Source organism: Seriola dumerili, unplaced genomic scaffold (genome assembly GCF_002260705.1).
Source record: "Seriola dumerili isolate Sdu_G_001 unplaced genomic scaffold, Sdu_1.0 BDQW01000169.1, whole genome shotgun sequence".
Taxonomy (NCBI): domain Eukaryota; kingdom Metazoa; phylum Chordata; class Actinopteri; order Carangiformes; family Carangidae; genus Seriola; species Seriola dumerili.
Window position 1 is genome coordinate 1,266,533 of NW_019174424.1, and position 17,021 is coordinate 1,283,553.

At 41.5% G+C, this 17,021-nt stretch overlaps 1 protein-coding gene across 1 annotated transcript; it reads right to left on the minus strand.

Moving 5' to 3' along the window:
• Positions 1 to 4,483: 4,483 nt before the first annotated feature.
• LOC111227239 (voltage-dependent calcium channel gamma-1 subunit-like) lies at positions 4,484 to 16,465 on the minus strand. The gene is made up of 4 exons (XM_022752673.1): positions 16,225 to 16,465; positions 6,808 to 6,882; positions 5,189 to 5,326; positions 4,484 to 4,716 (listed from the first exon to the last, which is right to left on the minus strand). Exons 1-4 carry the CDS (start codon positions 16,463 to 16,465, stop codon positions 4,484 to 4,486), a joined length of 687 nt encoding a protein of 228 aa, XP_022608394.1.
• Between the last annotated feature and the right edge of the window lie 556 nt (positions 16,466 to 17,021).

The following is a 17,021-nucleotide window of genomic DNA, read 5'->3' on the forward strand; positions in this document are numbered from 1 at the left end:
TATGTTCGTGCACCTGCAAGTTTCCAGCATTACTAAAAGGTATTCCCTGCCAAAGTCCATTTATACTTCCCAACTATTTTTATTCAAGCCGTAAACCATGCAGAAATGAACATAGGGGCAGAAAATAGGTGTGATCCACTGGCAGAACATTTTTGTGTGTTATTTTAATTGACATAATATTAAACAGTTTGTTTTTGCATGTATGCAAACAGGTGAGTAATCTATATACCTACGTGGGCGGCAGAGAGTACATATGGCTGTGTTTTAGTGTACGCTCTACCCATGCTGTTCTCACCGCTCGAAGGTAAAGGTCTCATGAATGATTTAAGGAGCTTTGTGCATCTATTACAGCCACTCTTGAAAAGCCCTGACCTGCAGTGTGTAAGGTCTCTGGGGTATTTCCAATAGATTTGTCTCTCAATTCAACCGCATTTTCTGGTTGAGAAGTTCCAGGACCGAAGCGATTCTGTGAATGTGTGAGCAATGACACAAGGATAGCTGACGGCTTGGTAAAGAAAAGACTTGAAATGCCATTTTTATTTCCTGAATAAATGCATCCATTGATTTCTCCATCTGCAGGTAAACATATAAAAACACCATATGGAGGAAAGACACTACTTTTTTTATACTATGTGTTTAAGTAGGATTTCCACAGGAATGCAAGCAGAGGGAAACTAACACAATTATGCATCAATACAGATTAGCAGAACACTGATGGTAAAACCTGTGTGGAAGAACTGATACCAAAAACAACATGTCAGAAATGGAATATTGCTTTACACTGTGCACAAGAAGTCATACCAACATTCACACCAGCATTATTGACTTTTTTAATTCTTTTGAAAAAAGACAATCATGGACATATATTTAATCAGAGCATTTACAAATCTAGAGTAAAATACAAATCAGGTGTGTTGTTTACAAGAGATACTAAACTCTGGGTGAGTCTTTTTTCACACGGGGGACATTCATATGGGCATTCTGTGTATGAAACTCCTCCAGGTTTTTTGTATAAATTGTATTAAACACCATTTTTCAGCTGTTCATTTGAATTAACAGCTGGTTTCTGTCCAGCTGAACAAGATGGCAGGATTCACATGATCACTGCAAATTATATAAAATAGTCAATAAAATGAAAAGGGAAGGTTAATTTACTAAAATATAAACCTGTACAATGATCAAGCAACTATTCTGATTGGAATAAGAAAAGTGGAAACGTTCCTCTCAGTGGGACCTCAGAGCCAAATGTAATCATTTCTTCTTCTTGTGTTCCCCGGTGAAACGGCGTCATTTAAGGAACTTTAATTTCAGTGCACCTGCACCAGCTGAATGACTTTGGGGCCAGTGTGACTCACTGAAAAATAACATGGTAGATTAACAATATACAACCTTTGTGTAAAATCTACGCAGGAAATAAAAATTACTGCTGTCAGGTGAAATCTGATTTTTGTGTTGATATTGATTCTACTAGAATTGAAAAGGTCATCTATGATTTGAACATGACAATAATTAAAAAGCCACTAAAAGCAAAGTCTGTCCCAATGAGGTTTTCATCTGACAGCAACAATATAGTTGTCTACAGAACAGAAAAATAAGGAAGTAAGTTTAAGGATTTATTGAGGAAGTATTTTACAGTCATAGGCAATAATTAAATGAAAAAGTCCTCTGCGTCATACTTATCCTAAATATTTTATCTTTAGGCATTTATGGCCCCAAAAGAAAAATAATATAATTCAATAGGCTGCAGCATTGCAAATGAAAAATATAAGTGCCACAAACATCTCTATTTTTTCTAAATTTGCAGTCAATTCTTCATGGATGTTTATTATACATTTGAAGGTGAAGGTATGTTTCATAACCCACAGTTAGAGAGACAAAGTCATGAGGTGAGATGACATCCAGGCTATAGCCTCCATTCCATTAACTTCAATAACGCAATTTAATGTTTTCTTAATTGCTTTTGTGAAAATCGAACCATGTTCCTTGATATTTCTCTCCATATTCAAAGTCAAATCGCCATCCACAACAGCACTTGCTATTAGAAGTAGAAACCTTTATGATTTTAACAAGGTTAACAAAGTGTAGCAGCGTGGGAACATCATCGAAAACTCACCCATGGTCTCAAATCATTTTTCCATGCAGTAGTTGTATGTTCCCTCCTCTCTGTCCTGCTATCATTACTAACATGTTTGAAGTAAATCGCTCCCTCTTCTGTCCAGCTGGGATGTTTAGCTCACAAATGTCTGGGGCTTATGGGAAATGGTGTTTGCTAAAGGCCACTAAAACATTTTTTAACATTGCCTACAATGATATTAGATTGTTTTCCAAAAAATGTACCATACTTATCTAAACACATCAAGTGAGCCACACGACATACTGTTGAGAAAGGCTCAGCTCCAAGGCTGGACTTCTAGCTGTTAGCAATGATAAAAATGTGAATGGGATTTTGGGGTCTGTTCGGTTCGGAACAAAACAGAGCCCAAAGTTCTGGTTTCACTTTGGCTCTCTATATGATAATTATTTAGTTAATTAAGTTACTGTTTCTTTACCTGTCACGCTTGTCAACCCAGATTTACCACATCTACCATTTGAAAAGTTCTTTTGCAGCGATGGTCCAGTCCTTGATTTCAATGGTAGTCAAAGACAGGCCTCTCATTTCTATACAGTGACAATCAGTTTTTTTTAGCTGAACTATCACTTTCTGATTTTATCAGCTGTCGTTATAGCTAGCTAATTAAGCTAACATTAGCCTCACAAGTTGGTTTAAAACCCTGTGTTCGGCAGACTTATTCATATTTTCATGATTCGTTTTAAAAGAAGTAAAAGGGTCTTAAATATGTTGATGTTGAGTTGATGGTTAGGCATACACACGGCTGGCTACATAATACTGTGCTAAAAGAGAGAGGCTGAAGCTAAAAGATCTCAGGCAAAAAGATGGCATCCTTCCAACTTGACAATGCCACTGACTTTGGAAGTAATGCTGGGTGAGGTTGCTGTCACTGCAGTGTATAGTTTGCCGGACATGATAGCATTTGCATCTTATGTTTAATCCAATTCTTACACATTTGTACTTGTATGTTTGTTTTTGGAGAGTTTTTTTTTTTTTTTTTTTTTTAGAGGAACCACTATTCATATTCTTTCTATGAATTATCGGTCTAACTACAGCCCCATGCACGCTGCTCCAACATGTAGAGTAATCTTCAGCATCACAGGAGACCTGCTGTACATATTTACTGCTGCTGAGGTTTGACTGGACAATCGCTGTTCAGGGTTGCAGTTTAGCGAACATCAGTTATTTTCTAAACTTTGTGTATTTCTGTTGCTTTTATTTTTTATGCCCACTAAAAGCAAAGTACATGTGCTAACAATCAAAGCACAACCTCCAAGCTTTAACAAATACTATGGACAATATTAGAGCTCCTGGACTTAAGTCACCAGGGGTCTTGAACATTGACCTGAAATCAATGACTGATGTCAAAAGGGAGAATCAGGCAGGTGGTCTCTCTGTAGACAGTGGCACATATTGATTGAAGAAAGTCCATGGAGAAAAGATAAGACTGCAGTGACAGTAGCCGATTACACCAATACACTCCAGTTTAAACAATGTGTTACAATGGCTCACCGCTTTTTTTTTTCTTCAAATGTTATCTGGTCATTTATTTCTATGTAATTTAAATATTAAGTCTTAAAGTTTGATCATGACTTGTTTGTTGTCATAGTGGAATTTTTTGTCTAGTCTAGCATCTGAAAATCATTTTACTTTTATTACACTGACTGCAGTTGGACAGTTCAGGAATTGTAGGATTAGCCACTAAAAACCATATATAAAAATTATATTTTCCGATGTGATTGTCCAACAGTGTAGCAGTCCTTGAACTATAAAGTGTCAAAACTCTTGTTGGATGTGGAACTTAAATACGTTGACCTATGTCCTGTACGGTCAAGCCTTAAAGGGCAATTCAGGTTTGTTTGCATGGTTTACCTCATTTACTACCTGCATCTCCTACAATTGTTTGTACTCGATCCGTTCTTCACTTCCACTCATCCACTGGTTGCAGTTTATTTTAGTAAAAAAAATATGAACCTTGGTGGGCTAATGCAGTTACAAGCAGAACCCACATGGACCTGATAATGTGAGTTTGGTACATGTTTTTTGTTGTTTTTTTTAAGGTTCTCTTCAGCAAACATTATTTAAATGTAACGTTTTCAAAACAGTTCCTGTTTCCAGCTGATTTACCACATGAGGACAACATGAATTTCTTTGTTTTTGGCTGTGGTATCTTTCATATGCAACTCTTCTCAAGTTGATTTTAATATTTTACTAATATGAACTGAAACCAGTGGACATCTGTAGGTGGGAAATCTGACTAAAAATTTTTTATATCTCTTTAAAAATAGCTTGCAGAAATGATAAATATGTGGGATAGGATTGGTAGTTAAAGGGCTACTTGTTCAACCAGGTTGTCTGTTGCACCACCTCTGGCTAATCTAAGGGCTCAGGCTCAGCATCCATGCAGGTCTCCCAGGGATTACGTGGCATGTGGGGCATGGAGATGAGGAGCAGGGCGACTCCACTGAGGATGAGCAGGGTGAAGGAGGCGCAGGCGCAGGTAAAGGACCAGGAGTAGTAGTATTCAATCCAGATGGTCTCATCACTGTCAATCATACGTTTGACAGACTGGCGCATTACCTCGACAGAAATGATGATGCAAAGACCTGTGAGTCAAAACAGAAAGAGTGGATTGTAATGGGCTGTAGGAAGCAGATGCCGCACTTGCATTGATGGCATTTGTGTTGTCTAAATTGTTTAATCAAATGCTGTTACAGTTCCACATTTGCACTACATGATTGTCAGTTTTATTTTACCTTTGAATCTGTAACGTTAAATGTGATTTTAGATGGGAGATCACGCCCATCACAGTCAATTTCATACTTTTAAATATTGAAATGTTGTCCCAGAGCTGCAACAACTCTATCAGCACTTGCCACCTCCAAAATAATTGTCAGTGAAAAATGAGATTTGTCAACTCTGTTAAATCAGCAGTATCAGTAATATTCATCTCCAAATGAAAAGGTGTGCATGATAATGACACTGGCACACTTCATTTCAAGTTGAGCTATAACCAAGAGACAAGAGGCACTACAGACGAAGCATGATCTGTGATTCACTTCATCCGCTATTTCTGACCTGCAAAGGCAAAGAACATCCCAGCAGGCCGGAGCAGGTAGTCCCGCCCCTTCCCAAAAGAGAAGGTGACGCAGAGGGTGCCCAGGATCATGAAGAACAGACTGAAAATGGCGATGGCTGCTGCTGAGATATTGTACTCTGAGGAAAGAGGAGAAAAATAGAAAAAGAGGAAGGATGCAACAGAGACAGCAAGATCATGAAGACAGATAAAAAAAAACAGTGAGGGAGGAATATTGAGGGAGTGGGTAGGAACAGAAGGGGAGATTGCAGTATCGTTTACATAATAATTGTTTCAATATTGCACTCTGGCGAGTTATGACACAGATAATTAGCCTTTAAATTAGCCTCACTTGAAAAACAACAGTCATTTATCCAAACTGGCAATAATGCCGTTTGCATGACAGATAAGATGCTGCAGGCTTATAACAAGATGATTAGAACATCCCTCCCTCCTTCTCCCTGCCTGCCTCCCCTCCTGTCTGTTTGTCAGATAAAGATAATCTAGTCTTTCCTTCTCTGTAACACTCCAACTGTGATAGAAATGATCCTTGGAGCAGCCTGTGCCGTTTCAGCATCACAACTGTGGAATAACTCTAATGTGTACAATAACCTTCAACTCAGCCTCTCCAGTGTAGGTCGGGCTTATTCTGTCTTAGTCTGTTTGAGGACTGGTGGTCTGGGGGTATGCATGTGTGCGAAAGTGTGTGTGTGTGTGTGTGTGTTTATGCATTTCCTGTGTGCATGTTTTTTCTCTCTGTTCTGTTACATCAACAGATTTGCAGCTTTATTTATCATTTATTTTTTAAAATTGTATTCTGTGTAGCGGGGCCGGTCAAGACTGTCATTGCTCTTCTCTCTAAAGCTGCATCCCCCTGCAACAGTTTTTTTTTCTTTCACCTATATATATATATAGTGTATAATGTACCATCCTGTCGACCTTGCACCACATATGAAACCCTTTTAGATGTATAGTTTTCAATGTGTGCCTTCACTGATCACCGAGACATAGCCGTGTCCTGTACACTGTACTGTACATCTACTGCAATTTATTTAAAACTTCAAGAGTGTGTTCCTTGCATGTTCCTCAGTGTCTGTCAGAGAGCTGAAAGGGTCAGCTCACCAACGTAGGAACAAAGGCGCTGTTTCCTGGAAATACGTTTACTTTGAACATAACAATCTTCCTAAAGCAGGGAAGATGAGAGGATAGAAATCAGAGGATATTGCAACAGATTGTTTTCTTATCTGAGAGATGGTCTGCACTGTAACTGAAAAACAGTATTCCAGGCAGCATTAGCATTTCCTACAAAATGTAGCTGCTATTGCAAATTAGTTGTGTGGGAAAGGAACTGTAGAAAACACAGGTTACAGTGTTTGTATATTGCTGGGGTCTTACACATGACGTGTGTGCATTTCCTCACATGTTGTGCGCCGTATTATGTGGGTATGTGATATGTCAGAGCTTATATCCTTATAGAAAATATCAATTTACTGCACATCTCTTTTCCTTTTACTTCTATTTCTGTTAATCTTTTTCACACAGACAGAAAGTTGGGTCCGAAAAAAAAAAAAGAAACAGGATCTGTAACATGTAGTCTGGGAGGCAGTGAGAGGGCACCCACCTTTCTGGGTCTTGACTTCAAAAACTTCAGCTTCTTCCCCCGATGTAAAGTGTTTGAAGTAGGAGCAGTTTTTCGCTGCAGAGTAAGACAGGAGGGTGAGAAAAAGGGGGAGACAGAGAGAAAGAGATGAAACAGGAGATTGAGATACAGCAGATACAGTAGCTCAGGTTGCGTCTGTAATACCAATGTAAACGTTAAATCTCTTGATGGATCCCATTAGAAATCTAACAAATACACATGCATTAATGAGGCAAACAGCTATTGGAATTCGGGGTTGGTCTTTTGCTACTAGCCTGAACAATTATTTTACGTGTATTCCGTTACTTAATTTTCAGCTAGAAAAGTTATTCAATCATTACAAGTTCTTTAAAAGCCTTATGTCTTACGTGTCTAGAAACCTTACATCTCTGGCAAAAATGATTTACCCATTTATATCCTCACAATTTTGTAAATAAATATTGTCTTCCTTGAAATCAAACTGCAGTTCTACTGACTGATGCCTCTCTGTATTATCTCACAACCCAGGAGATTAAGGCTCATGAATGCTTAACCAGAGTGGATACGTGCAAACCCAGCAGCTTGAACTTGTGCCACTTTGGTTGAAAGACATTCTTCTTCCCCATTATGTCAGAAAATGAAGTATAAAGTGTGTGTTGTGTGTTATCCAAGCATAAAACCACATATCTGTCTTGTTTCTAAATTGGTAAAGAATCAGCATGCACAACTGTTACGGTTCGTCTTTGGCTGTTTGATCAGATGCACGTTCAACACCGCCCTCCATATCACAGCAGTACTTTGTGACTTGCCGTCATCCTAGAATAAAATATCTCTTGTCCCTCATGTTGGCATGTGTTTGCATCTCAGAAATGAGTTCACACCAATTTGTACACAGCAATGATATATTTCTACACTTTGCTGGCCCAAACTCTAGTCCTTTGACCACAATCTTCAATATAGCCTCATATAGAAAAACGATTCCTGGGTGCAGTCATTTCCCATACATCCATTTATCTATTTGTTTCTAAGGGCAGCTGAGCTGGGAGGGAGGGGTGAAGAGGACATAAAGGCCAAGTAAGTGTCCCCTCTTTCTTCCACTCGCCATCCTTTCTTGCTGAGATTAAACCCATAAAGCAGGCAGGTGCTCTCTCCGTTGACACAGAGATGGACAATGTTTGTGTGTCGTGTCTGCTCGTCTGCATGTGTGTGTGTGTGTGCGTGCGTGCGTGCGTGCATATACTATGTGTGCATGTGTGTGTGTACCAGGCAACAGACGAGCTGTTTGTTACCCAGGATGAGAAAGAATCACTAAAGAGGTAACCTAGCAACAGGCTGCTGCAGGTCTTGGCTAGTCCTATCTATTTACTCATGTAAAGGCATATCAAGGGGAGTGTGTGCGTGTGCATTCGGTGGATGTGTGTGTAATAGCATGCAACCTTAGGTGTGTGTGTGTGTTTGAGGTGACGGACATGCTGGCAGTGGGGAGAACTGGGGCTTGGCTCACAGAGCAGCTTGGATCTGCAAATACATTTTTTTCATTAGCCTCTCTCATCTCTCTCTCTCTCTCTCTCAGATCCTCTTAAGCTCTGTCAGGTTGGATGGGGACCGTCGGTGGACGGCCATTTTCAAGTCTCTCCAGAGATGTTTGATTGGGTTTGAGTCAGAGCTCTGGCTGGGCTACTCAAGGATATTCACAGAGTTGTCCCTAAGCCACTCCTGTGTTGTGTTGACTGTTTGCTTAGGGTCATTGTCCTGTATGAGGGCGAAACTTCAGCCCAGTCTGAGGTCCTGAGCTATCTGGCCCATTATTCATTTAGGATATCTCTGCTCCTCTCAGCTTTCCCTCAACCCTGACCAGTCTCCCCGCCGCCACCATGCTTCACTGTTGGGATGGTACTGGGTAGGTGATGAGCAGTGCCTGGTTTCCTCCAGACATGATGCTGGGAATTGACCAGAGAATCAGTCTGTGAGTCCTTTAGGTGCTTTTTTTTTTTCTTCTTCAAACTCCAAGCAGCCTTCATGTGTCTTTCACTGAGAGAGGCTTCAGTCTGGACACTTTGCGATAAAACCCAAATCAGTTGATTGTCTCGCATCACAGGATCTCTGGAGCTCAGCCAGAGTGACCATCGGGGTCTTGGTCACCTCTTTTACCAAGGCCCTTCTCCCTGGTTGCTCAGTTTTGCCGGACTGCCAGTTTTAGGTAGAGTCCTGGCTGTTCCAAACTTCTTCCCTCTAAGAAAGATGCTGGCCACTGGGCTCTTGGGAACCTGTAATGCAGCAGAAATGTTTTCGTAGCATTCCTCAGATCTGTGCCTCAACACAATCCTGTGCAGACAGTTCCTTCCACCTCATGGCTTTTTTTCCTGATATGCATTGACCTTATATAGACAGGTGTGTGCCTTTCCATATCTTTGGACAGTTGGATAGTCAAGGTGTAGAAACTAGTCTAGATCAGAGATGATCAAGAGAAATGGAGGCAAATGAGCCATAAGTTCAAGTGTCATAGCAAAGGGTCTGAATACTTGTGTCACTGTGATATTTCAGTTTTTCCTTTTTGATAAATTCTGTCTCTCTGCACTGAGTGTAGACTGAGGAGGGGGGAGTGACTTTAAATGATTTTAGGCTGCAACATAACAAAATGTGACAAAAGTGAAGGGGTCTGAGTGCACTGTATGTGTTTGGGTGAAGCTATAAGATTTACTCCTGCCCTACTCTCTATGAAGACTATTATCTGCTCACCACACTAAGACAAGATAGAAAGACCTTTGATTTATACTAATGAAGCTTCAAAAGACCGAGCCACTATTTTTCTGTGGTTCGTGATTGAAGAAGGATAATGTCGAGAGCAGTGAAAGAAAATGATTTTTTTAAAGGTAATAATTAGCCTAATTGACTGTTCACTAAGCCCACCCTCCTTAGTTACTGTTGCTATGTCTGTCAAGTTTTCCTTTCTGGCATGGCACAGCTAAAGCAGTTTGGTGGTGCCAGATTTGCCACTCAGAATTTGCAATACATTTTGAGACAACAGATCTTCCATTTCACACAGACGTAAACAAAAGCAGCATTTCTAGCTGTGGCAACTTAAATATCACCTCTCACTTTTACGAGAGGAAGGGATTTGTGTATGAGGCCAAAAATAATGCTATTCAACATCACTTTGGCTGGAGTTTCCGGTGTGTGAATTCCCCAAAGCAAACGAAGAGAAAGACGCGGCTAACATTACACTTAATTCCCATATACTAGCACCTTAGCTCCCATGCAGTGGATGCTCCAGTCCTGAACAGGTATTTTTCCAATGTAACCTGAAACCCCACACAATAATTAAATTAGCTCATGATGTTTTTGGAAGTAATGCTAGTTTTACTACTTTAGCTGTTAGCCAGTTAGCTGAGCATGCTAACATTTGCATACTGATAAATCTGTTCTTTACACTTTTGCTCCTATGATTTTGGTTTTGGAAAGGTGATAAAAATTAAAGATAACAAAAGACACCTCTCTCACAACTCTTTACATATGAACTATTGCCCGTAGTATCTAAGCAGTTAGATCAATTAATGCTTACTGAGACTTGGTCAAGTCCATGTGACTGTGTTGCACTGAATGAAGCATGTCCTCCTGGTTTTAATTAGTTTCAGCAGCCAGGAGGTTGTGGAGGTGGTCTGGCAGTTTCACAGGGAGAATTTTAAATGTTCCTACAACTCACTTGGAAACTTTTCATTTAAATCACTTGGTTTTATCATAAATGGCAAGCCCCCACTACTTTGTGTGTTATACTACAGACCCCCAAAATCTCACTAATAAAGCAGTCCCTCCTTCCACCTCCTGCTCCAACAGTGCTACTTAGGTTTCTTAGCCTGCCCTCAATGCAAAGTTTGCTGATAGCTTTCATAAGGCCTTCTCCTCCGCATCTACACACATCAATAAGCATGATTCAAATATGTCTTCAGAAAAATTCAACTTCAACAATACATGTGAAGGACTTGCCTCCATAGAACCTGTACAAATCAAGAAAGTCAAATCAACTCACAGCATGCCTTGGCTGAAAAACAACACCAGGGAAATAAATAGAAAATGCAGACAAGCAGAATGGAAATGGAGAAAGGACCCTCTGGTAGTTTCTCATCAGATTATGAAGTAACTAATGTCTACCTATCAGAAATCAATAAAAGAAGCCAGGTCATGACAACAAACCCCGGAAATTCTTTTCAAAACCATTGACTTTTAACCATTGAATAGAACTTTAAGCCCCTTTCATTAAGTACCAGAAATGACACAATGAAAACAAATTAAAGCCTTCATCGAGTCCTTCAGATTTTATTCCTGACAGACTTTTCAAAGAGGTTTTTAACACTGCTGTTCCAATTCGAACAACTGCTTACTGTGTTCCCTCTTGCCTTAAAGTGATAGTTCGGGTTATTTGACGTGGGGTGGTGTGAGGTAGTTGATTGTGAAAAACTTTTGTTGCCAATAATGTGTCATAAAAACAGATTATACTGTTACTCTGTAAACACTCACATTTTGTCATGAAAGAACCCAAAGAAGTTTAAAAAAGTAATCTGGCGTGTTTCTTAAGTCTAGATGGTGAACATTCAGTGTGGAGGAGAACATCTGGGTGCGTATCATTGACCTTGCAGTCTGGCTAATGGGGAGATTTAGTTCCAGGGGGGAGAGTGATTAGAGCGAGGTATCGCCTGTCATTTTAGTTTCACCTCTTTCCATTACGCTGCGCAGCCTCCTCCTCTCTTTGCAGCTTCTACTATACACTTCTTCTTCGTCTCCGCTTTCCCCTTTCCACCTGTCATTATACCTGTCACCTCAACTTTCTTATTCATTGTTCTTTCAGTTTGGTATTCTTATGGTTTTACTTTTCCTTTTTTCAGTTGGTTTCTCTGCTCCTGCCGCCCACTTTCCCATTTATCCATGGAAGTTTTGAGGATACATGAACATCAAAAATTAACTGACTTTTAACTAAATTATTATGATATTTCCATCTTTTTACATATAATGACAGCTGTGCAGATGACTTGCACGTTTGCCCTGAAAATAGCTTCTATTTCTTTCACAGGACTTTCACAGAAGATGGGTTTTTTAGGTGATGAAAGGGGGGTTGTTCTTTTTCTAGCCAGGCGGAATGACCGACTAATTCTGGGTCAATGTGAATAGGATGGGTGGTGGTATTTGAATGGCTATTCCACCAGGAACTAGTGATAACTGGGACACAACAGCACAGGAGAGTCCTCATGGCCCTCATGATCCTGTATGTTCGTGTGTGTGTGTGTGTGTGTGTGTGGCCTGGCCTTTGTCATGAAATTCAAACCACTAAAGTTAGACTGTCATCATCACAACGGCCACAAACCGCATCTTAGCATCACATTATGTAAGTGATGGCATCTCTGAATATGTATTTCCTTTTTTGTGTTTCAAATTTACATAATGGGGAGTGATTCAGTCAAATTTTGAACCTCTCGCTTGTTTTCTGAATGCCAAATCAGCACCACACCTCCACAGTTTTGGATCTGCACTAGAAGCAGGAACCTGGCAGACTAGAGAGGAAAATGACAAAAAAAAAAATTAAAAAATTAAAAATGGTGGTTCAAGGTGACATCTGCGTTTTCGAGGGTATGAATTGGGGGCACCAGCACAAGCAGTGTGTCACTGAAAAAAGCAGAGGAGGAAGGTTTTTTTTTATTTTTTGAAGGTGTAAGTGCTCTGTAGAACTGGAAAATGTGATACTTGACCTCTTGGAAACTCTTAAACATCTCTAATAATAAAATCCCTTCCTCCGTGCTGCCTTTGTGCACATATTGTTTGTGTAGGAACGCACACATGCACACAAAAGCAACATTTATATGCTCTTTATTTCCCAGCCGAGCGGCATGATGTGATCCATAAAGTGTTTGTTTGGTTTTTACAGCACTCAAGCTGTCATGCGTCATTTGTGGGAAGCTAATTTCAAAAGTCATTTGGGTTCACCGCTTTTCTGCCATTGTTATGCAACCCGTCCGCAAAAGCAGTGTAATTGTGCCTATATGAAAAAGTGTTTGTGTACGCGCCTCTTGGCGACTAACTCCCCCTCTCTTTGGGAAAATGCAAATGCATGTTATTAAGTCCAATCACCGCTACTTGCTTGGGTATAATGCTAATCAAGAATGTAATCTGTTATAGTGCACTCTCGATCAACTCTGAAGTTTTTTTTTTAACACCACTGTGCATTGCTTATGTGTTCAACACTCAACCTACAACACACATTAGATTGAGAAACGGGTAAAGTAACGCTGGTGTGGCAATTTTAGCCAGCTGGCCACTCCATTAAAGGCTCTAAATTCAGTGGCCAATTACTTATGTAGACCCATGTAGTAGAGCTCTGTTTGCTTCCAGAAGCTCACATCCTACAACATGCCAGTAAGAGTAGATGTGTACTTTTCACAGCTGTCTTGTTGCTAATTGAACCAAAATTATTACAGAGTTTGTTCAGAACTGTCCAACTGCATTAAGGGGTTGAATTTTGCAGACCCTGTCACGAAGTGAACTTATCACATGTGAAACACAATTATATGGGTGAAATTTCACCCAAAGCATGCAGCCTAGCCAAGCCTTTAGCACTCAGCCAAGCTGCCACCCCTGATAGCCTTCTATCAAGGAAGAGGTAAACCACTGAGGTCAGAGAGCGGCTGTTTTTCTCTCTGTTGTCAAACTACACCAACTTCGCAAATTGACCAGTCGGGTGTCAGCAGAGAAAGCACCCATTAGCCTTTAGATGTCTTTTCTTGGCCACTGGAGGACAATCAGCAAACTGATAAGTTTGCATTTAGCCTTTCCCCCCCCACAGACATCGGCTTCACCTGGTGAGGACAGTCTGTGAAACTCACTTTCATAAAACAGAATAGAAACTGACCAACCAGCATCTTACCAAATCCCATCTCCACGTCACGTGTAGTGAAAGGCACGGACAGAGGAGTTGCGAACCACTCTGTGGCCGGGGACACGCCACCTCACTCGTAGATCCATCTCTGATGACACCGGGGCAACAAATGGGCTTGTATAACCAAAACTATTAGGCCTGGCGTGGGAGCACACAGCCACATGCCAAATCCCTAGACCTATTAGAGAATGACTCATTTTCTCTCATAATCCAAATGTAGAAACATCATGTGGTTGTGGGAATGTAGCCACAGGGGTCTCTAACTAAACAGCTGATATTTCTTGCCACACAGTTTCACAGGCAGCAGCAGCAGACTTAAGGAGGGTGGAGCCCTGTGCACTGTGCCGAAGTCCCCTTTGCTTTACCGAAAGGCAAGCTGCCAACACATGTAGTTTGTCAGATGGTCTCTCTATAGTCAGTCAGTCTGCAAAGCAGCTGGGAATCTGCAAAGATATTCCGAAACTGTTTTACTGTTGCTGTCAGATTGTGAAGGTTGTATCTGGATCATTCATCATATTGGAGTTGGGAGTCTGTCAGCGACAATGAGCCCCTCTTTCACTCCACAAGTGATTGGCTTGTCAAAAAAAATCTCCAACTACTGGTGTAAACAGAGTTTTCTGTCTCCATTTTACACCAAGAATGTGTTCTGGGGTTCATCAATATCCATGTACTTGTCGTATTATATGACAGGCAGCTGTCATACCTCTTGTCCGTCTCCCTCTCTGTCTACTGGCCCTCTTTTTCTGGTTTCTGAACATGCAATACCTAAAACGTAGTACAGTAACATCTCTAATGACTGAAAGCCCCCCTCCCTCTTGGACACTGTAAACCCCCCCCCCCCCCCCCTTTTTCCTGGACAACAGAGGCATCCCTCCCTCTATCCACCCACGCAGACTTCTTTCTTCCCCCAATCCTCTTCATCCCTCCCGAGTCTCCCAGGTGTACCCTAACTCATGAGCTGGAGTGGGAAGCCACACTTCATTAAGACCTGCACTGATCCTGAGGTGCTGGAGCCGGGGGATAAGTCAATGATAGAGTCAGAGTGAAATCTTTCTGTTAGGCTGCAAGGCACGCACACACAGCCAGAGGCCAGCGAGAGCAGCGAGACACCCAGGGCTGGCTCTCTTCAAGGAGTGCCAGTAATTAAAGCTACAAGACTATTTTGGAGAAGTGGACTTTTAAATACATGACGGAATGATTTTGAGTTACTTTTTTTTAATCGCTTCACTGTATGCAATGTTATGCAAGGAAGGGAAAAAACGTCCAAAACTGACTTTTGTCTTGAAGATTATCTTTGGACTTATTGACACTGATGCCGCACGCACCCTGTCCCTCTTTTTAGTTTTTTTTTTTTTTTTTTCCTTTTTAAAAGCTTGTGATGAAGTGAGAAGTTTGGCCACAAACGTTTAAACACTGTGCAAGTCAAGCTTTATCAGTGGCATCAGAAAATGCTGCTTGAATTCAGTATATTCCTGCTCTCTTGTCAGTCTCGTGCCTGGGCTCATCAAAGCCAACCTCAGATCTGCTTTGACACTGTCACTCAGACTGAACATTAGACAAAGAAGTTAAATAGCATCTTATGATCTTACATTTTAGAATAGGGAGAGTCAAACAGCATGCTGACAAATTATGTAACACTTCCTGTTGAGATCTGAGAGGCCACCCGAAAAAAATGGAGTGGCAGAAAAACAAAAGAAACAGGAGCTTTGCTTGGTTCTCATCTTACATTGAGAGACCATCAGCCCAGACAGAACAGATTCATGTTTTTGTCACATTAAATGTGGAGTATAGCTGCGATACTCTTCCATTACGCACTTGACTTCAGCTGTTTGAGTGTGCTTAATTGTCAGTCTGTTCAGAGACTTCCTCTCTGGAAGATAATGATGGTTCAGTGAGAGGCTGGCTACAGAAGTCTCACACATTCAGTCCAAACACAAGTTTGTGTTTCTGTGTATATATATGTGTTTGTGTGTGTGTGTGTGTGTGTGTGTGTGTGTGCGCACAAGCATATTTAAATGCCAGCATATACAGTATACTGGCATATGTTTGTGAGGGGGGAGAAAATAGCGGGATAGGACGGACACACAGATGGAGGCAGGGAGAGCATGAGTGGAAGAAAAAGCTGACACCAACCGAGACTGTTGATGTCTCAAGACTTGTGGGAAAAAAATAAATGCAGTTTTTCTTTGACTGTTTGTGGTGCATATACAGGAAACGTGAAGAGATGAAACCCACATATGTCATAGTCAAGGATTAATTCTAGCTGTGATTCGAGTGAGTAGATGGGTGATAGCAGAGACTTTGACCTTCATGTTTACACAGACACATAAATATTTCTGAGCAGCTTCCAGTCCACTTTCCACCATAAGAAAAGAAGAAAAACTCCTCGCTGTGATTTTACATCCAGGATTATTTCAAGCCAGGGGAGCTGTCAGTCAGCAACTACACAACACATTCACAATGATAACAAATAGAACACATTTTCCTAAGCTCCATACCTCCAGGTAAACTGATGGGGCCACAGCCTTTGCCCTGGGGGTCCGCCTCCACAATGAAGATGCTCTTCTTGCAGAGCCTCCAGAGGCCAAAGTGGGCTGCCTCGCAGGTGGCGTTGAGCTTCTCCACCCGTGGGCTGAGCACGGCCCAGTGGTCAGTCACCACCGCCGCCAGCATCGATGACATGCCCACCAAAATCACCACAGACGTGATCTTGACCTTGGTCGCCTGCTCCTCAAACATGTTGCTGTCCAGTGTCTGTGTGTGTGTGTGTGTGTGTGTGTGTGTGTGTGTGTGTGTGTGTGTGTGTGTGTGTGTGTGTGTGTGTGTGTGTGTGTGTGTGTATGTGAGTGTGTGCACAGTTGTGGAGGTGTGTGTGCGTGCGCGTGCCTGTGTTTTTGCACGTGTGTGTGTGTCTGTGTCTGTGACACGAGTAAGTGAAATGCTAGTGTGTGTATAGATAGAGTGTGTGTGATCGTAAAGCCTGCGAAAGACAGTCAAGGCTGCCTTTGTTTTTCTTCAGGTCCTTGAGGCCAGATGTTGACTCCAGAGGTTCCCCTGTCTTGTCTACAGCTTCACTACACTTCTGATATCCTCTCCTCTCTCCTGTTCTCCTGTCCACGGCTCTTTCTTTCTCTTTCTCTGCCTTGTGCCTGGTGGTTGGTAAAAAGGGGCCAGATAGCAGTGCCCTAGTTTCTACCTCTCTCCTCTCTTCCTCTCCCTCCCTAGTCGCCGCTGGTGAGCTTAGGCCATTCAGCTTCGAGATGAAGATGTACCGGGAAGTGCTCACACCTATTAC